General features: G+C 43.8%; 2 protein-coding genes across 2 annotated transcripts in view; one reads left to right on the top strand and one right to left on the bottom strand.

Annotated features, from left to right (window-relative positions):
* dennd1a (DENN/MADD domain containing 1A) overlaps window positions 1-8612 on the top strand; it is a 40792-nt gene extending 32180 nt beyond the window's left edge. The window contains 6 exon segments of the mRNA XM_084686848.1: window positions 150-296; window positions 3339-3409; window positions 4168-4305; window positions 4718-4958; window positions 5319-5712; window positions 5715-8612. Coding sequence (XP_084542974.1) covers window positions 150-296; window positions 3339-3409; window positions 4168-4305; window positions 4718-4958; window positions 5319-5712; window positions 5715-6391 — 1668 coding nt within the window. The 3' untranslated portion in view covers window positions 6392-8612.
* A 1502-nt stretch (window positions 8613-10114) lies between these two features.
* Window positions 10115-23687, bottom strand: crb2a (crumbs cell polarity complex component 2a). The gene is made up of 13 exons (XM_084687261.1): window positions 23618-23687; window positions 16419-17111; window positions 15643-15838; window positions 15165-15304; window positions 14822-14992; window positions 14560-14673; window positions 13475-14437; window positions 12766-13355; window positions 12448-12613; window positions 11282-12152; window positions 10950-11063; window positions 10655-10781; window positions 10115-10501 (listed from the first exon to the last, which is right to left on the bottom strand). The coding sequence occupies exons 1-13, from the start codon at window positions 23685-23687 to the stop codon at window positions 10280-10282; spliced, it is 4437 nt and encodes a 1478-aa protein (XP_084543387.1). The 3' UTR covers window positions 10115-10279.
* Between the last annotated feature and the right edge of the window lie 1384 nt (window positions 23688-25071).

Below are 25071 nucleotides of genomic sequence, written 5' to 3' on the forward strand. Positions count from 1 at the left end.
ACGTTTTATAACCCTTCTCTCTCAACCTCCCTGAACCTCTCTTCCACTCCCTGCAGCCCCGGCGCTCCTTCTCCCTTCCTCTCCCCTTTCACTCCCTCGTCTTCCTGCAGCTTGGCCAACCTCCTCGGTGTGCTCTTCCTCTCTTCCAGGAGCTGACGGAGAACGGCTACTCGTCAGCAGCAGCCACAGGCCCCGGGGACGACGGCACGGCCGGGTCGCCCCCCTCCACCACGGACAGGAAGGAGGCGTCTCGCACTTGGGAGGATCGGCGGCCCATCACGGTGCACTTTGGACAGGTGTGGAGGAGAAAGGGTCTCGTATCATTCTATTTCTGTGTCACTCGGCTACAAGGTCGCTTCATTACATTTTCATGAAGAAACATGATGCAGTGACCTTGACTTCTCAAAAACTTTTTTATTGGTTGAATTTCAGAATTGTTCTGCCCTAACATAATTTAATGTATAATTGTATTGACACTTTTTGGGCTATATCATGAACCAATCATTAAAGGTTATAAAGCACTACTACTTGAACTAGAAGTCATCCACAGACTACAGTAGGTCCCTGCTCTCTGTCCAATCACCAAGAGCTCCAGGGGCCGCTATCCTCCTGCCAAGGTGACACTGCCATGACGTTCCTATGACAATGGTCATTATATCGCTACGGCCACCTCTGGGTACTCGTGACGACATTGCCACTCTCCTTCTTATTGAAAGAAGAAAAAAAGCAATGCATCAATAGCAAGAGAAAAGATAGGGAGAGAACACAGCTTCTATAAGGGTACCGCCCCCCCCCCTTCCCCCCCTCCAGCTCAATCCATCCTTTTCACTGTCTCATTAGCGTGTTTAAATAATTGGGACAGACACTCTCTTACACATGCACCCCCGTCAGAGCTTTCAAAATGTTCTTGAAAGGTGCATAATGATTGGTTAGGGGACACGGTGCCAATTAGTCGATGTAAGGAAGGTTGAGAAAGACGTGGCAATACGCATTGTAATAAGGGAAGGAACTATAGTGGTATATGTGCTGTGGTGTGTATATTCCTGTCCTGTTGCTTGAACAGTGGGTGTGTCTGTTCAGTGCACCACCTACGTTGGGGGATGCAGTGTTTTCAAAGCTAAATATCCACCACCAAAAAAATCACACAAAACAGTTAGTGTGCATATTCATTGTGTGGTGTTTGTGTGTGCAAGAGGGAGTATGCAGTATGTGTCTGTGTCTAAATGTCCGTCATTACTGTCATCATCATGTCACCCTACTATGATGCACGTATGGGTGCATGTGGTGCAGCCCAGGCCCCTCCGAGAGCCTCCCCCCCGGCCCCCCCGGCCCCCCAGGCCCCCTCGGCCCCCTTCTCCCAAACTCCAGCGAGGCACCCGGCCCGTGAGTACACCTTCCTCCCTCCCAACCCCCTCTGTCTAAGAACTCTTCACTCTTAACCAACCTGTGCCAACCTCTAAACCCCTGACCCCAAGCCTGGTTCCATTAAAAACGTTTCATATTTTTCTTGCGCCTTTTGCATCTAGCCCTTACAACTTTGACTGAATTGCATGGGTGAGACCTATGGGACTTAAGGGCCATTATGCCTCCAAATATGAGCATATTCCTTTCTGTTTGTCCATGTTTAGTTTGTTTATTGTGTTTATTTTCTCTTAATAGGGCAGAAGGGAGTTGTTTTAATGGAACCAAGCCCCTTGTGGTGTGTGCTGTGCGCTCACCCTCAGACTGCCATTGACTGTCACTGCCAGGCTGATGGAGTGTTTGGGTCGCAGGTGTAGCATGTTGCTGTGCTTCCGGGGAACACATTGCCACCTAATCACCACCGTGACCTACAGGGCTCACCTGGACAGAAGATTTACCTCTGTCATTCTACATTTTGTGTGTGTGTGTGTGTGTGTGTGTGTGTGTGTGTGTGAATTTAATTGCCTTTGGACGTAAACTCACCAGCGCTGTGGAATATTTACACTGTATCCGATTGTTCCATAAGTTACTAAACCTCCTGTAGCTACTAAACCCCTGGCCTGGCTGCTCTCACCCCTCTGGAGCTAGTCACTGGGGACAGGCTGCTGTTTTGCTGGGGACCACACACCATGGAACGGTCCTTTCTGCTCATATAAACAATACATAACCTGTGGTTGGAGAGGTTTTCTTTCCAAGATGTTGCAAAGAAATGAGAAAGCGTTGCAATAGTATCATTTCAATACAATCTGTATTCCTGTTTTGAAAGATTGTTTATCAAGCTTTTTCGAGATAATCATTAAGAGTAGTTAACAGCTTAAGTAGTGTCTATGATATTCATGCCGAAGACTGTGGATAATACACAAATTAAAGGATTGCATAGTTGTTGCCATTAAACCTCCGATTTGAAGAGTAGTACAAAAAAGTAGAATTCAACAACCCATTCACCCTTGCTCTGGATTAATTAGGCAGCCTTTCTCACCACCACCCCACCCCCACACTATTGTATTCTGGGTCTTAATGAAGCGCTGTGCTACAGGACCAGCTGACGACCAGACCTTCAGACATTCTGTGTCATAGAGACACACACACAGCTCCCCTCTAATTAGGCCCTTTGCTCCTGCCCCTCACGCTGAGTTGACCTGTCTGGTGGTCTGGGTCAGAGTGACAGCAGTGCGGAGAGAGTGTGGCCTCTGACCCCTCCACACACCCCTCTGACCTCTGTTGACCCTCCTGGTCTGAGGTGGCAGTTCTAGGGATAAGGCGATAATGACGTTCAGCATCCTCCTCATCAATGCTTTCCACTTTATTATGTGCTGTGTATGATATTGTAGGCCTGTGGGGTTAGTATATATGAAGAACATTTGTGTCTGTGGAGTCATGTGACTAGGAGGCCCTGGAACATGAGAAAAATCAACAACAATGGTTTTCTCAGGTCTTTTAATGTCTTTTAAGAGAGATGAGAGAACACTTACAAGATGTCTGTAAGCAGGATGTTGCTAGTTTCTGTACATAATACAGTCAATTCTGGCTACATTTTGAATCCTTGCCATCACCTGAATACCTAATAAATGCATGTTTTTATATTAAACAGTAATGTGATTTAATGCATAGGAGTAGGGTCCACTGTTCTATATATCACAATAATCAGCACCTATTTAGCTTAATTGCCTTAATATATTTTAAAATCATAAACCTATACATTTCTATGGCTTCCAAATTTGGTTCACAATATCATTTTATCAAAAGAAAATATATCCTTGTATTCCATGTGTATAATGTATATGCTCAAGGATGTTTTCCTTCATCTCTTTTTCAACATAATGCCAAGTAAGATGAGCTTGTAATGTCTCCAATGTATTGCAATGTCTACCTTGCAGATTCGTCCTCCAAAGCCTTTGGTAGTGAAGAGACCTCGCAGTAACGTGGGTGCGGAGAGCAGCCCTGATCAGTAAGATCCTCCATACATACATCATACACCTCCTCCATACATAAATCAATGTTTATGAAAGAAGACAACACTGCAGGGATGTCCAGGCCCTTAAATGAATAGATTCACAAATGAGTTCATTATCAAGTGATCATCAATAATGTTTAGAAATGGTCAATGGGACACAAACATAATAAAGCAAATTAATATTGTTAAAACAGCTAAGAATTCATGAATACGCCAGGGAGGATTAGGAAAAAGTTTGGGATACACCACTGGAGGTGGATGTTTCCCTGAGTAAAGTCTATAGTGAAGGAGAGTTACAAATTAATACATTACCTGTGTTAACCTTTGACCATTTGGGACTTTTATCTTTTTTTGCCTTATGCCTACTGACTTTCATCCAAGTAATGTTCTCTCTCTTTCAACCCCATAACAATTGTGAAATTGTGGATCAAAGTCCATTTCTTTCTATGTATCTATTATTCTCACGTACAGTTCTAAGAGTGATACCTGTGGAATGAAAGTAATATAGCTTCAACTTTCTATGAATTTGTCTCTTTACCTCTTTTTCCTGTTTCTCTTTTCACTCTTGTGTGGCATCCACTGTCTTTGTTTCCTCTCTCTCCATCTTTCCTCCCCTATTTCACTCTTCCATCTCTTCTCTTCCTACATCTCCATCTATTTCTATATTCCTCCTTCATCCCCATTCTTTGTCTTTACCCCTGTCCTCCCCTTCCTCTCCCCTCTCTCTTCCTCCATCTTTGTTATACCCCCAGTCCTGTTCGTCCTACGCGTCACTACACAGTCTTTCTGTCAGAAGACTCCTCTGGGGATGAGCTACAGACAGATGACGACTCCATTGTCGGCTTTCCTGAGAACTTTTTCTTCTCTGCCCCCTTCGAATGGTCACCACAGTATGCTCAAGCCTTTCCTGACCAATGCGGTTCCTCTGTCTCCCTTTCCTTGATTACTGTAACCCCCTTAATGCATGACTCTGTCACTTTTTCTTTTGGATCTGCTGGATTGATTTCAGAGTGGCTCGTCTTTGTAGTTCTGACCTATGACCACTTTTCTTGATAGTATACACATATTTACAATGCATGCTTACAGTTCATACTACAGAAGCGGATCATAATTTTGCTCAAAAAGTATATGTACAGTAGTTTTAGACACGCAACGTGAATGGGATTCAACCCCTAGTGAAGATATCCATGCAACAAAGCACTGTAGGAAGTCTTCTGCACTGGAGAACCTCTGATATTGTTATTGTTAGCGTCTGTGTTTATATGCGTGCACTAAAAACTAACCCAATGATCTGCCCACCAGGCCACAGCCTTACCGGTCCTTGAAGGAGGCACAATTAACAGAAGGGGGAGAATCAGGTATTGGAGCTGAGTCCCAGACTGCGCCACCCAGTCCTTTAACTGAGAAGTTCACAGATATCAACCTGCTTGGAGACATCTTCAGCTGCCAGGATGAGCCTGAGAGCCAGTCCCTGGCCAAGAGCTTGGAGGACCTGAGGACATTTAAAGAAGCTGAGAAGATGGAAGCAAAGTTCAACTACCAGGTAGGCTGGGTGAGAGGGTAGGAGGGTGCTTGTTTGTAGAGTAGATTAGAGTAGAGCTGAATACTGTACATAACTGTCACATTGAGCGCTAAATAGTTTTCACAAACAGTCAGTTTGCAACTGATAATTCAAATGTTTATATGACCTTCAGTGATCCGGGCGCTCGACTAATAAACCAAAGTCAAACTCCTTTCCTTTGTCGTGATTCCTTCCGGCCTACCTTCTTCAGAATTACCTCCTTATCTATCATTATTTTCTGATGTGTTGTTGTGTGAAACCAGTTTTAGGCTCACGTATTGTTTAATAGTAGGTTCACACTTCTGTATATTAAAATGTACATCTTTTATTCATCCTCTGTAGCGCATGGACCTTAAAGGCAATGAACGGACCCGCACACTCCCTGGACTCAAACACAGCAACCCCTACAACAAGCTGTGGAGCTTGGGGCAGGATGACATGGCCGTACCTGGGAGGGCCTCTTCTCTTTGGGACAGACCTCTCTCAGTGCCCCCCTTGGATCTCCAGGAGCCCGCCAGCCACGAGAGCCTCGGCCTCGTGTACCCTGAGCAGATGGACCCCTCTACCACCCCCAACCAGGGGTCCATCACCATCCCCCGGCCCCAAGGGAGGAAGACACCCGAGCCAGGTAAGGTCCTGGCACCTCCTGTCCCCCAGCCTCGGTCTAAACCATCGGGGGATGGGGAGGGGGGGACCACCGTGGGGGCTCAGGAGTTCCGCCAAGCCCTGGGGATGTCTTCAGGGGGGATCTCCTGAAACCAACCAAGGTCAATGACGAGGATCTGGACCTCCTTAGTCTGCTGGACCCTCTCAACAGCACAGTATGGACACCCTCTGTTGCTGCTGCTGCTGCTGAAAGGGGAGGAGACCCTGGTGCTCTTCCCAATCCCTCGTCAAAAGTCCAGTCACCGCAGCCCTTCCCCCATCCACCTTTCCCTCCTCAATCGCAAATGTCCCTCAACCCCTTTTCCCAGTCGCTCCACTACCCCCCAACGCACAGACACTACACCTCCTCGATGGGCAGGAACCCCTTCTGTAGCGCCTACGGACCTCCAGGGGGTGCCTACTTTCAGAGGTCCCCCCATCCCAACCCACTGTCAACACTTCAAGGGCTTTACAGGCAGCCCTCCCCTGCAGGGACCTCCACTCTCCCCCCTAGACTTCAGCCTGCTTTCCCCCAGTCCGCCAGCCCTCTGCCCCCCTCATCCGTCAGCAGCAACACCCTCTCCAGCCTCTTGGACTTACCCTCAGCCCCCATCCCAGCCCCTAGGGTACTGCCAAAGCCCCCCAATACTGAGGTGGACTCCCGTGAAACTCTGGATCCCTTTGGGGACCTGCTGATTCTTGCCAAGCCAGTCACACCATCCACAAAGAAGCCAGAGGACCTACGGAGGAGGTGGGAGACTTTTGATTAACCCCTCCCACTGCCCTGACTTTCCACCCAGGGGGGCAGTGCTTTCCTCCCCTACTCCAGCTCCTGCTGCTGAGCAATGAGGATCAAGAGTCTGTGAGACTGAAGTCAGGTGACTGATCGAGAAGCTGGTCTCTGAGGTGTCTCTGTCCCAATCACTTGGACATGTCCTTCTCTCTGTATGATCAGTGTCTGAGTTCAGACCGCTCTCTGTCTGTCCCTATCCATTTATCTCTTCACTCTCTTCTTCAAGCTTGCACCATCTCTATCGTCCTCCTGCTTATAAATTGGACCCCATATGCTCTCCTTCAGTACACGCCTATGCTAACAGTACTAGCACACATGCTAGCGCAGCTGCTGCCCCGTTGTGTCAGTTGTATGTGTCGTTAATGCCTTCATGTAGCTGTTTGCTTAGCACTCTAGTTGAAATATTGGTGGCCTAAAAAATACCCTCTTCCTTTCACTGGAGGACAAGTGGTCAAATGTCCTGCCACAGAAATCTAAAGCGGTGTTTTTTACTGTGATGCTAATGCTAAGTAGAGAATCTAGCTAGCTATCGGGCAATTTGAATGAATAGCATAGTTGTCCTTTGAATCATCATGCTGAGCAGTACCTCTTCTGAGTTGAAAAAACACACCTAATTAAAATGTTTATTCCCCTCATTCTCAATGATGAAACTGGGTGTGGAGTGTGGACCTAGGTTGGAACCATTTTACAGGATTCTGACTGCAAAGGTTTGCGGGAACATTTTATTTAGGCTTGTAAAAGGATATGTGAAAATGTGTTTGTCCAACCAGGGGGAACCCATGATTGTATATTCCCATGTGGTAGAACCACCCAATTTAACAGCAATCATGTAAAGTTATGTTTAAACTCACCCCATGTATTCCCTCCTTGTCTTTGTCAGTTTTTGCCTTATTTAAGTGTGTTTTATTTCTGTGTCAGAGGACAGCAGAGTTACTGACTGCTTGCTCAATGGGCTGCTACTGTGAGTGTTCAAAAAATGTAAAAACAAAAAGATGTATACAGTACTGAGAATTGGGTGCTACTATTGGCGCACTCACAGTCATGGCTAGTGGGCTTCTCTCTGAACCCGACATGACGCAACCATACTGAACATTTCTGTGATGTAAGTGAAACTTTTTTCCCCCAAGGCTGCTATTTATCCGACCTCACACGGGATAGGGACTAAGGTTTAGCTGAACTCCAACATGCTAACATGCTAATGCTAAATGTTGAAAAGGTAATGAAAGATGACACTGTATTCAAGGGAAAAAAATCAAAAAGACTGTTTTCAGAGAACAAAATTGTGACCTGTTTCGGGTGTTAAGATATGTCTTAACCAGCGATACCTAGTTATATGCATGCCATTAGACCTTCTGAAGCATCGCTGTCAAGGTCATTTTGGTGTTCTTAAATGTCAAATACCTAAGATAAATGCAATAGGGAAGACTTTTAAACATGTGTCTCGAGCAACAGTAACTTAATGAGATCAAGAAAGAGCATATTTTTAAGCTCACTATTATCATCATGAAGAAGCATTACTAGCTGAAGAATTTACACTTAAAGTACTTCCCAGCACAAAAATTGTGTGCACTAAAGGAAGTTTTAGTATTATAGTCAAGTATTATAATCTAAATATTTTGGCCCTAATCCCAAAGTTGTATGAGTGTGTATCCATTTTAAAGATAAAAATGTGTCATAAAAATACAACTAAACAGCATAAAATTGTTATTAGATAAGTACACAATCATATTTATCCCAATGATACCTACTGTTAGTAATTCATTTGTCTTTTATAAAAAAAATAGTTGTGGTATTTACCTTGCGACACCTAACTGCTGCAATGCAACATTTTTTGTAGGGCCAAGTTCACCATTGAAGACCCATTTTGATTAATTGAGACAAAAGCGTTTTTAGAAACTCATTCACACTTACAGTAGCAAAGTATGTAGTTAATCACTGAACAGTTAGACTGCAGTTGTTGCCTTAATGTCAAGAAACTTCAAGATAGTTTGATCCATATCAGCTGTATTGGAAGTCCTTGTGTGTCATTGAACTATTTAACAATTTGTCCAATACCCTTTTTTTCAACTCTGACCATTTCAAAATCTGATCATTTTTGAACTGTTGAGCACTTAATTGTTTTTGTTACATTATACAGTGTGTTTCTTCTTTTCGTTAGTGTATCACAATAAAAGAGCACTACAATTACAAATCCCTAACAGTCTTTGACTGATTGTGTTTCTTTTATTAATCACCATCAAGTATTGCCATATGGGCTGGTAAAGCAATGATCATTTCAAGTTACATAGACATGCAAATCCCCTCACACAAATAACCCTGGTTGTGTATAGTTAAACTACAAAAGGAGTCCATTTTAGTAACTCATAGTTTTTTTTCCTGTTTTCCAGCAAAATGTTTTTATTGAAAGAATATTCTGATAACTGTTAACTGTGGATTGTACACTTTCTTGCATATGTTGAATTCCTTTGCTTTGTGAATTAAACACTGTAGGAGTGGTAATAGTTATGTAAAATATCCAGGCTTACATTGGGTAAGCTAAATCCAGACATTGTAGTGATCATAGTAGTGCTACAATACAATCATGTACAACATTTAGGGACAAAACTAAAACATGTTGAGTTTTTCCTCAGTAGTTTAAACAAAATAATAAGATAGTGGTATTATGTCATACAGTTGTATTATGATTTGATTTCAATTGATTATCACTCAAAGTAATATGTCATATGTTTCTGTTTGGTAACATTTACAGTAATTAGTGATGAAATTCTGTCCCTCCAGTGTCAGACCAAACTTATAGCATGACCAGTATGGACAGTAAATGTATACTTTGAAAAATGTGGTCATTGTATACATTTAGTGAATAGTTTGAAGTGTTTTCAATTTCTTAATTCCAATACAAAAGAAATAACAGATAAACAATGTAAGAGGTTTGAACTAATATCTATAGCACCAGTGTGTGGATCTTAGTTCTCCCTGTTAAGTACGCCAATTCATTTATATCCTGTTTGCTCATATACAAGATTGTCTCATTCTCTCTTTGTAAACAAATGTGTGCATGCCACATAGGAAGTCATGCCAAATACAGGTCAAACTCCCTTTCTGTGTTTCAGAGATGTTTATATTTAACTTTAAAATAAAAAACATTTCAGCATCCAAAAAATCACAAACTATACAGTCTCTGCACATTAAAATAATCCTATCTGTACAAACTCAACTCACTTAGGAAAATGGTGCATTGTCAAATGTCTCGAAAAACACAAGAGATCAACCACACTGGAATTATTTTGCGTCAAATAACAGTGTTTGCAGCTGTTGAAATGATATCCTGTATCACATTGTGCTGAAGACTGAGTTTAGGGCTGAATGATACTCCTAACCCTGCATGATAGTGCAGTTTAGGTGTAGTGGCATATGGGTTGTGTGTCCATCCTTTCTTTCCAGTACGCAAGCATTTAAATGAAACTGATGAATAAAACAAACAAGTGGACATTGATTTGGGGTTATGGGTGTCAGTGTTGGATCCCATTGTCTCATGTAGGAAGATCCACCTGTTAGATCTGTTATCCCACAATTTCACTGCAAATGCATTGCCTGTTCTGTACACCATTGCTTTGTTGTGACCTTTACCAAACCTCTCTTCTATTAGATGAGACAAAATGATGAAACAAAATGGCACCACTGGGCCAATAACATATCCACACCAGCAGAGGGCAGCAGTCCTTTTCATGCTTTCTCACCCTCCTTTTCAGCCAGACCCATATAGTCTGTTGCCCTAGCAACGTCTAGCGCACCTGCCTGCGGTGCTCTACAATCAGTTTGCATAATTATCCATCTGTAAACCGACAACGTACGACAACGGCAATGATCAGATCAGGCGTTCCTCTGGAGGGACCTTGAGCATGCTGTCCATCTCCAAACGTGCCCCGGCAACTTCTTGGGAACTGGGGCTGTAGGCACCCTCAGATTGCCGTTTCTTACGGGCAGTCATCACCATGATGGTCAGGCCGATGACCACCAGGAGAATGCAGAGACAGACTAGAGGTATGGCAATTACCAGCCAGGGCACTCGCTCTTTTTGAGCTTGTTTCTGTGGGGAGATAAGAGAAGACAGGGTATTTTAGAGGTTATGTAAATGTGATTCATTAGGGTTTAGATGGAATATCATGCAGGTAATTGGAAATGAATTTGTGGCATGAAAGGAATCACAGCATAGGACTACGCAGGCGTTGAGACGACTTACGTTTGTATCGCAAGTTGGACTGTTGAAGCCAGTAGGGCAAATACAAAGAAACCTGTTGATGCGATCCAGACAGGTGCCACCATTCTGACAGGGGTTTGAGTCACACTCGTTCACTTCTGTCTCACACCTGAGTATAACAAACGAGAAACAAATAAGAAAATCAGCTGTCATGGATCATTTTTGATTACTTGTCCCTCTTTTCTAGGTATGCTGCTCTGCAGGCACAGGAAGCATTTGAGGTGATGACAAACTGAAATCAATTTTGTAGGGGTTAATAACCTAATAACCTACGTACCTGTCCCCTTCGAAGCCTGGCATACAGGTGCAGTTTGCACCCCACAAACCATCATGACAGATTCCATCATTGTCACATTGGACATCATCGCATTGCAAAGGGGGATAGGGCCATCTGAAGGGAAATTAAGAACTTGATGTATTAAATATACACAAAGCTTTATAGCTGACACATGGAAAAAAAGGGCTAAAAGGTGTCTGTGGTATTTCTAACTTAAAAATATTTAAATCACCCAAAATCCTTTGACCAAATTATATAAATTGCAGGTGTTAAATATGAAGTATTACTTCAAGGATGGTGAACTTAAATTGTGAGCTTTACTTATTACTTACTGGCAAAGTGGACCACTGAAGTCATCCAGGCAGTTACAGGTGTAGTGGTTCACTTTGTCCTCACAAGTCCCCCCGTTTTGGCATTTGTGTTCCTTACAGTCATCTACATTCTCCTCACAATGCAATCCTTCATACCCAGCATGGCACTCACACTCAAAACCCGCCAGCAAATCTTTACAGTCTCCATAAACACAAGGGCCGGAGACACACTCATCCGTGTCTACCTCACAATGCTCTCCCTCCCAACCCGGGGCACATAGGCAGCCAACGAGATTAAAGAGATCCTTGCATGTTGCTCCGTTCTGGCAAAGGTCCAAATGGCATACAGGTGAACTGGTACAGCCCATGTGGATTTCCCCCTCTCCAATTCTGTGGAAGCGGGTCAGCTGAGGAGGGTCAAAGTTGTCCAAAAATGGGAGATAGACCCCGCCCACTCGAACAACTCCCAAGCAACCAATGAAACTCTCTGCCAGAACCACCACGGCTTCGTTCTTGTTCAGGAAGTGAAGACTTTCAGTGACTTCTGGGGTACTGCTGGCATCTGTGATCCCGTCCACTGTAATCACCCAATGGGATGCCTCACTCTCAGGCTCCACCATGGAGACATGCACTCTGTGCCAATTACCGTCTGCCACTCTTCGCACCCCAGAGAACATCAATGCTTCAACGCTGTTCCCGCTGTGGATCTCCACCTGAACCGATGAGTCCACCAGACCCACCATCAGCAGCTCTGGCCCGTGGGAAGCGCGGAGCAGAACAGCGTTCTCTGAGCGTGTGCGAAGCTCCAAGTACACGCTGGTCACTGGGGTTGCTAGGGAACCATCAGCGCTGTACTGCACTGGGTTATTCTCAAATGTGGCGTTGGACACACCTGAGGGTTTTCAAAAATACTTTAGGTTAACAATAAGAAAGAAAGAAACTGACTTTTTATTTGGGTGCTTTCATTATTGTTGTACTTTGGTGCTATTCCTCTAAAATGGTTTGATGATTCATTATTACTTATTGTGTTTCTATTATTTCAATCAGGACAGTGTTCAGTTAATTTGGGCAGGTGGATTATTTAAATTGTTTTTAATAAAACGTGACGAGTGTTGGGAAATTATTATAATTTGTTGGGTAATGTTCAATACTGCTCCTGCTGAAAGTAATCAATTGTTTGTCCTTACACTCATATCCATCAGTCAGGTCCACACACTGGCTCCCCATGATACAGGGGTCGCTCACACACCACACGCGTGTCTCGCAAGTCTGTCCTGTAAAACTCTCAGGACACGAACATGCAAAGTCATTCCAGGTGATGGTGCACTCGCCTCCATTGTGACACGGTTCCACCTAAAGAGCAAAAATAATTAACAAAAAAACTAAATTGACACAATAACTGCAACATTGAGCAAGTACACGGCTGTTTCGCCTCTGATGAATGACTACAAATAGTTAAGGTAGTTGACCATAGGCATATGTTATATATTTAAATATAGTTCTACCTCGCAGGTGTTATCGCTTATACATCCGGTCTCAACGTTTTCCGCCCCACTTGGTAAGTACACCAGTCCCTCTGAGTTGTTGAGCGAAGTATTCCACGCGTCCACATCAAGATGCACCCCGTCCAGACGCAGATCCTGCAGGCAGCCTTTAAAATGTCCCCCCCATGCCACCGAGTCATCATCCCCAGGAAGACCACCTACATACCCCAGGTCCCCACTCAGCACCTCCACCTCAGGCACCACACCTATACTGTAGCGTAGCCCCTCGTGTCTGAAGTAAACTTGTCCGTGATGGACCTCCACCTCCAGAAGCTGCTTGTCACCCGTGGTCACGAAGGTGGGCGCTGTCAAGGCAGAGCTCTCGGGCAGAGACTTCACGAGAACTCTCCCCATCCCCAGGTAGACAGAGAAGTAGGGCTCCATGGGGCCGTCCCCACCCTCACTGGGCCTCCTCAGCTGGAAGAGGAGGCCGTCTGGCTTGAGCGAACGTAGGAAGAAGGAGACACTGAAGTTGGCGCCATGGCTCTCGACGATGTCGTAGGCACTGTAGCTGGCTGTGTCCTCGTGGCTGTACGTCCATGCAGGGAACTCTGTCAGAGGTATAACAGGATGGTTTATGGTTGAGATCATGTGGCCTTGTCATGCAAGGAAGCAGAATGAATGATGTATGTTGGCAGTATGAACAAGCCGAGTCGATAAAGTTGCTTACCCTCAGAGCAGCTGTGGCCGTAGTGTGGCCGGTAGCAGTCACAGCGGGAGCTGGTCCACAGGTCCACACAGTGGCCACGGTTGTTGCAGGGGTCTTGCTCACACCACTCTGTCTTGCTACACCCGATGTCCATCTCATGTGCATCGTTGTTCTGGAGGTTCTGAGGCAGGACAGGCTTGGAGTCAATGAAAAGGTCCTCCATACATCCAATGAACCCGGCACCACTCTCGGTAAGCTCCAAAAACTCCTTTGGAGCGCCACCCACATAAACATGAGTAAAAGCCTCTGAGGAATGGAAGTATGGGCCTTCAGAGCCACCGTCCTCTACAGTGCATCCTTCAGCGTGGCACCCTGGCCCCTTCACGATCAATAGTAAGCCCTCTTCCTCACTCAACCACACTTCGGCATCTCTCCAGTCCCCGTCACTCGCCAACCTGGGGAACGTGACCTCCAGCTCGGCTTCCTCTGAGAACGCCTTTGCGTGAAGACTTCCCCCTACGAGCTCAAGCAGGAGATGGTTCTCCATGTCCCCTCTGTAGAAGAGGAGCATGTCAGGCAGGGTTGTCCGGAAGCGTAGACTGACACCTGATCCGTGGTGCTTGTGGTGCTTGGCCTCCCTTCGTTTGCGCTCTTCCACAACTACTTCAATTAATACAAATCCGGGAGTGGAGAAGGAGAACGTGGTTGGGGTTGAGCAGAGGTCATTGAAGAAGCCATGAGGGCAGAGACAGGTGTGGGTGTGTTCTCCGTATTCAAACCAGGGCAGGCAGGTGGCGCCATTCTGGCATTCGTGGTCCATGCAGCCCAGGAGCTGGACGTCACAATGGTGACCGCCCCAGGGCAGCACACCCGTCTCCACCTCGGGACAGTGACAGGTGAAGTCTGCCACGCCGTCCTCGCACCAAGCACCGTTCTGGCATGGCTGGCTTTCACACTCGTCGATGTTTACTTCACATATTTCGCCTGTAAACAGAGGTTGATTACAATGTGGGATCCAAAGGTGTGTCTGTCTTTAGAAGTCATTAGAAGGTCTTTAGAAGCCAGAAAAGCATTCTTTTATATTTAGGCTAAGTGAAAGGACTTACCTGTAAATCCGTCTGCACACATGCAGGTGTACTCATTGACCTGGTCCTCACAAGTGCCTCCATTCTGGCACGGATCAGACTCACACTCATCAATGTTTACAGTACAATTCTCCCCTGAGAGGAAGTTAAGAAACAGTCCACATAACCTATTGATTAGTAAGTGTGTAAGTAGTAAGTCATATCAACCTTATTATGACTACAAAGGGCACTGTTGCAAGATTGGAAGTCATTTTGTTTTCCTCAAAATTCTTTTGAAATTCACCTGCAAAGCCTGGCTGACACTGGCATATATAGCCCGAAGCCTCTGCAAAGTTAAACTCCCAGTCTGTTTCCCAGTGAGAGGGGTCAGAACGCTCGAAACACTCCCCTTCGTTCTCACACGGCACCTCCGCACATTCGTCAATGTCGATCTCACAGTTTTCCCCCATGTAACCTATCAGACACATGACAGTGTGAACTACCTGAGCGGTTCCTTTGAGCTGAAAACATTCCACAGATTAAGCTCCACAGAATGATGTAGTTCGAGCAGCTGCTGCTTCTGCACAATTGTATTTGTTTTCTGTTTTATTTTGAGGTTGAGTGAGAGGTACAATGGATTACTGTACCTGGCCAACAGAGACAGGTGTACTCTTTCACTCCCTCCAAACAGGTGCCCCCGTGTTGACAAGGGTCTGAAGCACACTCAAGGATGTCCTCCTCACAGTGGTCCCCAACAAACCCTGTGTCACTGCAGTCACACTCGTAGCTGTAGGAAAGGGTGGACCGTCAATATACCAAATGCAAAACAAGGACTATAAATGTTATATAGACAGGATAAATTACAGAATGGAATACTTGTTTGTACACATCTTGTCAATCAATCAGCAGGGTTCATCTTAGATCTAACACAATTTAATTATATTACAGACCCAGCTGTATGTTGTCTCTACAGTAAGTCACTGATATGCATCTGCTCATATTTAGTAACATTTTGCTACAGGATTACACTAGCTACCAAACCTGCAGTGGTAGGTTCTTAAGTCATACAAGGACACAAGTTCGCTTGAGTAAGAGGAGACAATTACAGAAGCTTTAAGTCAGTACCTGTCTACCATGTCATGGCAGACTGCTCCGTTTTGGCAGGGCTCGCTGGCACACTCGTCAATGTCAATCTCACAGTCAATGCCCTCAAACCCTTGCCGACACTCGCAGGTATACAGGCCAATGAGGTCATGGCAGGTGGCTTCATTTTGGCAGGGATCCGACTCACATTCATTTATCTCCACTTCACAGTTCACCTCTGAAGTGGGGAAAGAAGGAGAGGATGAATGAGAGGAATTTAGAAAGGACCAGGCCTGGAGGTGGATGTGTGGTTAATGTACCTCTGAGAGGAAGTTGCTACAATGTGATGTTGTGTACTATGTATTGTAGCTAATCCTCACTATATTATACTTCATGGATATTGAGATAAAAAAATATTCAAGACTGTCACTATCTCTTTCCTTAATCTATGATGGGCTCAGTCTTCCCATTTTACTGGGGAATCCTCATTGGCACAATCAGACTGACAAAGGAATGCATTATAAGTGACCTTCCCCACCCCAACTGGAGATAACAATGTCGTTTCCCAGACAAAGACCAGGCCTGCTAAGAAAAGAAGAGAGTGTGAGAAAAGGAGGAGTGGTGGGCTGTTTTCCTTTCTTATCTGACAGGTCGAGCTGAAGATTAGATGGCTCTATCAATCAGCATGTATTCGTATGCACTTAAAATACCCGCCGTGTTCCATCTGATGAAGAAACAGACATTGTAGAACGAATATGTCTGGAACAGAAACGCCGGGAGGACAGCGATATCAGGAAGTCTTCATATCTTCGGCTTACCTGTAAACCCTACGAGGCACTCGCACTCGTATCGGTCCTTCTCGTTAATACAGGTTCCGTTGTTCTCACAAGGGTGCGAAGCACACTCGTTGATGTCAATCTCACAGTTGTAACCCTGGAAACCAGGCACGCAGAAACAGTGGTACTCTGCGTCTCCGTCCATACAGATGGCCCCATTTTGACACGGGTGGGACATACACTCATCAACATCCTCTTCGCAGTGCTCCCCTTCGTAACCAGATGCACACTCGCACTCATAGCCTTCAGGTAACAGTTTACATAACCCGTTGTTCTGGCATGGTTTGTCCACACAGTCTGTGACGTGCGTCTGGCAGTCTTCTCCCCCATACCCGGAGGGACAGCGACAGAAGTAGCTGTTCAGCTGGTCAATGCATTCAAAATGGGGCTCAAAGCAAGGGTTGCTGTGGCATTCGTCGATTTCTTCAGTGCAGTTCTCTCCGGTGAATCCATCCGGGCAGATACAGTGATGTTCCGTTGTGCCTGGAGTGCTGGTACAGTTGACGCAAGACGCAAACAAACAAGAGTCATAGAGTTCATCACAGTCCTTGCCCATGTAGCGGACCCCGTCCTGGTTGCAGAGGCAGGCGTAATCATCCATGGTATCCACACAGGCGGCACCGTTCTGGCAAGGCCCCGACAGGCACTTTTCAGAACTGGCCGAACAAAATATTCCTGTGGACAAGTAGATAATAGGGTTGTGATAAGTTGAGGATCTATAAAACCATCTACATGGGGCCCCTCCACATAAAGATCAACTTTGAGCTACGGTTGAGCAGACAGAGTAGCTGGTGCAATACTGTTAACCAAGTCCAAATGTACCTGTTCAAAATAAGTAAACCATGACAAAAGTTATATCCCTGTACTAATCCTGGTATGTGTATTACATACAACCCAAATCGACAAATTTGGCAAAACTGACACAAGTTTGATTCCAGATTTGAAAGGGATGTTGAGTGCATGATTAACTCCTTACAAACTCTTTCTTTCTTTTTTCTCTAACCATCCCTCTTTTAGTCACCGTTTATTTAAAACAAACCAACAAATACCCTTAGGACAATTGAGCAACGACTAACTGATAGACAACTATCTAAAGCAAAGTTTTGTAGTCATTATTATGCTTGCGCAAAAAAAAAAAAACTCCTTTTGTGTAAGCAGATATGTGATGTTAATTGATTGAAAATTTGCCAGATAAGGTTCATGTGGCAGACAACTTTACAACCAGGGCCAAGCTCATTTTGTAGGTCACTAGCCATTGCTGAACCTGAGTTAATACCAAAGGTTTTCCCAGTCAACACCTTATTGGCTACATTCATCCTGTAGAAATGTGGTCAAGGACCTCCATTTGTTCCTCAAATCCTGGTGAATGAACATAGACTAATTTATTGGCAGCATGGTTGCACACATTCCAATTAAAATTACATTTGACATTAAGAGTTGAACATTCATGTATTATCATAGGAAACTGTCAGACAGTTGAGGCTCTGTCTATGGATAAGAATGAATGGAATCAAACCCTAGAAAAGGGAGAACACTGTTAAGGGTTTCTGTCCATTCTTTATCTCCCCCCCCCCCCCCCCCATTAACCAAAGGACTAAGCCATTTGTGGAATCAGTCCACATTCCACAGATCCGGCCAACTCCAGTACCCCCTCTCCCCATTCACCCCCCATCCCCCTCTAGACTCACATCCCACTTTGATCAGTGTTGTGCTCCCAGATTCTCATTCAACCAGAAGATATTAACGATGAAGGGGAGTAGGGGAGGGCAGACGAGGAAGGGAGGTGTGCAGGGTTAGAGAGAGAGAGAGAGAGAGAGAGAGAGAGAGAGAGAGAGAGAGACGTGTGAATGTGAGGAAACAGATGATGTTTGCTGTGCAAAACGCAGGGCATGGTCAGAGAAGTTCTGCAGGTTGTCATGTCTTTGAGATGGACGGCCAGTATGTCACGCAGCCTCATCCTACAATAGTGCTTGGAACTCCTGCACGTAGCTTGTGTATGGCCGCTCATTTATAGCTTTGTCTGACAGATGGCCTTGGACATAAGCTGTTAACACCCCTTGAACCTTCCACTGTCACCTGACAAACACATTACCAGTGAGGTGACTAGCAAGATTGGCAACAGTCAACCATAGTACCATTGTGTGTTAAGCTGTGGATCTCAATGAAGCCCAAAAGGAGCGAGAGATAAAAAGTTACTTTATGCAACGGACAAAACCCACCCTTACTGTACTGGACTTGATTCCAAAAGGTCCAAGAGCTATTTTAGAAAACAGAGTCTCAAGGTGAGAACTAGTCACAAACCATTTCATCAAAGTGTAACCTCCAGGGCAAGAGAAATCCCTGAGCAGATTGTAAGCTAGCTAACGTTCTATCACAACAGATGTAGCTTATAGCTTGATCTGAACCAGAGACGATGAGCACATGGCTCAGCAAGCTTAGGGCGTTTGTCGCAAACGCCATCCATGCACACAGTTGCGGTCCAGAAACAGACCTCAGAGTTGACTCAAAGAGAAGCTCCAGGGAGTTTCCTGAGGATGCTGTGTGACTGTTGAGTTTTGATTCACCCAGTTGTCTTAAACGTCCACACAAAGATGACTAATTAGAAATGTACAAACCTGCTGCCTGAAACCTTCAGATACCAGAAACCTACCAAAGCAATTCCTCTTTCTCTGTTTCTTTTACCCTGCCCCTAAGTCTGGGAAATACACTCATGAACACATGACTGAACCCTCCCTCCCTAAACACACACAAGCCCTCTAACCTCCCTGTGTCCAGCAGAGTGGTGTTTCCATGGTAATTCTAAAAGTTATGTAGTGGCGTTTAGGGAGAGCTGACAACCTCCCCAGACCTCCCCTCCTCTACCACCTCTTCACAGAGTAAAGGATGTTGGGATTGATCAGGTCATTCTTCAATATATTATTCTTAACTAAAGTTTGTAAAGTGTGTTGAGTCTCCTGGTCTACTTCCAACTGACCATCTGTACACAAACTTAACTAAAGACTTTGCTGTTGTGGGTAAAATACTGATCGTAAACAACATAATCTTATTTTAGATACGGATTTATTGTTCAGGACATCTACTTTAGAGCATGTGAGGTGGATGCCAAGTCAAGCTGCTTTACCTCACTACCCTTACATGGCCCAGTCATGGAGAAACATTAATGAAGGTCACCAGAAGGCTTGTCGTTGCTTTCAATTCTGGTCTGATCGGTTCCCTGCCTCTTGGCAGTCCACAGCACAAGCCACTCAATACAATGGATTACTGAATGGCTTCAACCACCTACAAACCTACACCTACCCCTACAAACATTAGGGGGTGTGTGGACTAAGACTTGGTGCTTGAGTTATGGTCACTTGGCATGTGAAAGGAAGGTACCGGTAATGTAGACAAAAACAAAGAAATGGGAAGACATTTAATGTGCCAATAGAGGATTCTTCCCAATGTTTAGTTAATTCACATTCATTTACAGGCACTTTAGTCATGGTCCGGAGGTTCATATAGGTTTTCTTAGCTGATTTCATTTTCCTGAAAAAAGTGTTCATGACTTTCTAACAGCCACAACAATCTGTTGTGAACTTGGAATTGATAAGAAACCAATATATTTTTGTGGTCGCAGCTTCAAAACAACATTGCAATGAACACCCTATCTGTATCCTTTTTTGAATCCTCAAAAACGCATGTCACTTACAAACCTCCAAAGAAAGTCAGGTATTTAGCTAAATCCTCCATCTCTTTTCTCTCCCTGTCCTTTCTTCCCAGTGCCTATCTGACCTCGACAGCCTTTCTCTACTCTAATCTCTTTGGGCCAATCGCTTTGCTCCTCTAAGCTCTTAGCAATGCTACCAACTTAGAGGACTACTGGTCAGCAGTTACACAAACATACACAAGTAGGCCCATGTCAATATTCTTGTTCAGGTGGGCCCATCTAACCCAGTTACTCATTTTGGCCAGACAGACAGCTCAACGAGCCTTGATGGTTCCACATCTCTTCAGGTTTCATATGGATTGAGCCCACTGTGGTGCTGTCTACTTTCATTGCTTCAGCATTTTAATAGCCTTGTTCAGATTGATTTCTCAATACAATTCTATCTCGAAGGACTGGAGAGATAATATTACTTGATTGCTTGGTTTTTGCCCTGATGTGCAACTGAAGACCTGTTTACATGCTGTAGTGACTTTCATGGCTGATCTCAGACTTCTCAGACTAATTACAGCTTATACACTCTGATTCCTTCTTGCAAACGCATAATGCAATTCTTACACACACACATACACACACATACACACACATACACACGCAAGCTCTTACAGAGCAGCCAGAATAGACAGCTATCTTCCACACCTGTTTTATCTCCACTCAACAACTCTGACAGACTGCAGAGGTTCAAACCTTGCTTCTTGACATGTCCCTGCTCTACCGTACCCCCCCCCCCCCCTCCACACACACACACACCACTACGCATCCCAAATTGAGCTTTTCTGGCACTGTGCAAATAAGAAAATATTCAAGATTGCTTCATTTGTCCCAAGGGAAATGTGTTTTGGACATAAAGGTTGCCACATAAAAGTACAGTGCAGGAATAAACAAACAAATGAAGACTTAAGTACATGCAACACAGACCCTCATTTTTTCACCCTTTTCATGTCCTGACTTTACAAAGAGAGTTTTCACTAAGAGAGAAATAAAGTAGCGCAATATACAAAATACAATGAAAGTATGCCCCAAAAGATTTTGATACGCAACGCTCAGCCAAACTTTTAATTTCCTTCTTAAAGAAATATTTTCACATGTTTTTATTGGTTGGAAGGGCAAACCATAACTAATATGAGCAATGGGCACAGATCTTTATAGATCAGTTTTGATTGAGGTTGAATGTAGGCATAGGCATTCACTGTTCTTTTTGTATTTTGCTTCATATCACATCAGGTGCCAAACTAATCATATTGAGTATCTAACGCAAAATTACAGAACAATCTTACACTTTGCACTCATGTTGTTGAGAAGTTGTTTGGCCAGACGGCTCGATCTTTCTATTTAAGTTGACATTTCTTGAGATCGAGGCTGGGGTTGGCCTACCCACTTAATCATGATTCATATTTCTGTGTCCCTGGTGTAAGTTTAGGAGTATCACAAACGACAAACACAGCGTTTAAAAAAATAAGAAAATAGTTCTAGTGTGTCTGCGTGATAAAGGATTTCTGAAGCATTTATCATGTCTGGGGGTGGGGTGGACGATGACGATGACAAGTCTTCCAGGTTCAGTCATCTACATTTTTTCCATATCTTTTCTCAAATAAAAAATGGCTTGTGTTATTGCCCAACATCTCTGACTACCCTCCCGGTCACAGAGGGCCTATGCCTTCACCTTGTTGAAGGGACTCAGACATTGCTTGCCACTCTCCTTATTATCTGATAACACTGTCAAGACCCAGAGAGAGAAGGCAGGAGAAACCGCCAATGACATCTGACAGGACCTATCTCTTCCCTCTCCTTTTCTGTTTGCTCCTCTCTGTGAGGTCACCTCGGGGGAGGACAGGTCAATAGTGACTGAGATGGGTTATAAAGGCCAAATAGTTTTTTTTCTGATTACTCTCTTTTTCTGGCTCTGGACCACAATTGGCAATCTAAACACCACCTCCATATGCCTTCTTGTGCACGCACACACATTGTTAAAGATCTGGAGGTGCTAGGTGATAGAATGGCATTGTTTATGTGTGATGAAGCTGAGATATTAGATGTAAGATTGTTTGTTTTAGTGACACTTTATCTCTCTCCTCCCTTGTAAAACCAATGTAATAGGGAAAGGCCTTAGCTAATGGAAGGAAAGATAATCATTTGTCTGGGTGCAAGTGACCATTTCTAATCAGACACCAGGGGGTCTCACAGTCTGTGTCCAACGAGGAGGCTAGGAGGCTAGGAGGCTACCATGCTAACGAGATGCCAACCACCAACTCAGTACTTTGGTAATTAACTCTAATCAATGGGCTCTTTTGATAGACTGCATTTCCAATCAATCATTTGGGCTTTCCTTGTGAATTATGTAACCTATTTTGATTCAGAGGTTGTCGGTGAAGGGTTTTAATTGCTGAATTCAGTTTTGGCATGCCTGTGTAATTATGCATGTACAACATGCACATTGGAACATGGACATGAGGCTCCAATACAGGCTAGTTAACTGTGACAGAGCAGACTCTGACAGGGATAAGGCTTCAAATGTTGCTCACTGCTTTTCTCCACCAAAATGATTAAATATAAAATATGTGCTTGCAATGGTCAAAATTAATAGACTATCCACAAGTAAATCTGGACTTCCCAAACAATGGTTTACTTGGAGAGCTTTTATCTTCAGCTTTAAACAACTCTTCTTTAATTAGCAAATATTCAACAGATACCATATCGGCAAGGCAATAATGTTGTTTCCAAGATATTCATCTTGAGTGTTAATCTTTTTTTCAGAGCCCTGTCCAATAATGCCGGGCGTAGTCCGGGCAGCGTTGTCATGGTTATGAGCAACAATGGACACCCACCCCCAGCTCTTCTGTTTGAGACTCTTTCAAATGGGGGTTGTGGGTGGGGTGTGTAGTGGTGGGGGACGTAGTGGTGGTGTTGAGGACCACTTGTTGTAAAGAGTTAGCTCTGGCGTCGCTGGGAAATTATTTCTGAAGAGGTAAAACTATTGTGTGTGAGTTACATCTGAGCAAATAAAAAGTTTGTCAAACAGTGTTGGACTAAGAGATCTAAGTTGCACAATTTAGACTATGCCCGATTTAGTTTTTTTTACGAGGCATTTGAATTTAATAAATGTTATCAATATTTTTGGTCTGAAACTCATTTCTGACCTCCTGTCATGCAGACTAAGCACAACTTTGCATTGGCCTATTCTCTTTCAAAGTGTGCAGGATTCTTTAAATGCCTCCTAATTGTTTAAAGTTGGTACGTACACTGGTACACGGTGTTCACTTCCTTTCATTTACTAATTCAGTCCAATTAACTTGTTGTTTTCTCAGAAAAGGGATTACAAGCTGCCAACAAACAGGCTACAAACTAGCAAGCGGTTGCATTTGTTCTTGTCTGGCAGCTTATGGCCATTGTTATCCACAGTCCTCAATCACATTCAAAAATTACTCCAACATAATATTAGTCTAGAACAAGAATCGACTACATTTGTAAATATCCTTACCCCACTTGAACATCATCATGGTGAGCAAAACCGTCTTGAGATTTAAATGAACTCTTCCAAACTCCATCATTAAGCAGGTGACCTGAAGTCCTCCAAGAACACCAAGGGAAATAAAAGAAAGGAAAAAATCATGTAAAAAGTACCCGTCTTGGCATCCTGCAGTTTAGCAAGCACCTTGTGTGTATCCCCTGTGTGGTGCAGTGGACATACTACAAGCAGTCAGTGCTTTGTAACTAATGAGAGCAACATTAGCCTGGACAGAGCCTGGACCAGAGTGGAGGGAGGGAACAGGAAAACATGGAGTCATAGAAGGGTTGGACAGAGGGAAGGGGGATTCTCCTCCCTTTCACTAACTAACCTTATGTCTTTTACAGCTCATTCTACTCAACAATGATGATTTTGAGAAATGTGTTTGGTATGTCTGTGAAATTGTAGGGACATATTTGGGATATACATAGATTGGATTGTGAAATTAGAAATTCAACAAATACTCCAATTCAATATCAGTTAAGGATTGGGTCAGCTGAGTTGTTAAAGATTTTTTCATTTTTCATTTTCATATGAAATCCTAGTTGAAGGTCATATTTATTAAAGATGATTATTCCCAAAGATATTGAAATGCAGTCTATATATAAGAGTAACATTCAATACAATTCTGGGGGTTTGTACTTCAAATACATGAAGATGCACATTTTTGCTTTTTCTTGATAATTATAAACCTTGTTTCAGGAGGAAAGGAACAGAACATTTTCTAGAGATTTTCATCTGAACTAGGGGGAGTAGCAGAGTTCAATTGTTTCATTGAAGCAACACATACTGAAAGTTGAGATAATGTCACCTCAACATTAGTTTTAAATGTTTATGTCACTGACAGTCTTAGAAATAACAATGGAATTATGATATTGTACTTTTGTGATGAATGTACTGTAGCATGTATCAAGTTCCAAAATGAGTGAAACATCATTGAATCAAATAATTTAACATCTTAAATATTGTATTGCTTCCAGGATTCATCAGTTAGAAATCCATTGATGCAAAAATACACTGTATTTTTTTGTGTCGGTAAGACATTTAAAATGCCACATAAGATTTAACATTATCAGAATCAGAATAAAGTTGTATGTGTGTGTAGTTTACACAACAAGGAATTTATTTTGGGTAGGCAGGTTCATAAAGTAAACATATAAGAATCTTAAAATAGTGTGTGCAGTCCTGAAATATAATTCACATTTGGTCAATATTGTTTGTCAATGTATCTTCGTAAAGGGATAGGGGGAGATTCTACCCTTGGTGGCTCCACTTGATCCTCTGAGCAGTGTGAGCAGTAGAGTCCAGTCCAGGTTTTAGCAGCTGTCTCATTAGCATCCTCAGCTGCCTGATGGCTTCTTTGTGAGAGTGTGTGGAGCTTATCCCTGAGCCGTACGGCACCCAGCCTAGCAAGTAGTAATGGCTCC

This window comes from Hypomesus nipponensis, chromosome 22 (assembly GCF_054491055.1).
Source record: "Hypomesus nipponensis isolate SF chromosome 22, ASM5449105v1, whole genome shotgun sequence".
Classification (NCBI taxonomy): Eukaryota; Metazoa; Chordata; class Actinopteri; order Osmeriformes; family Osmeridae; genus Hypomesus; species Hypomesus nipponensis.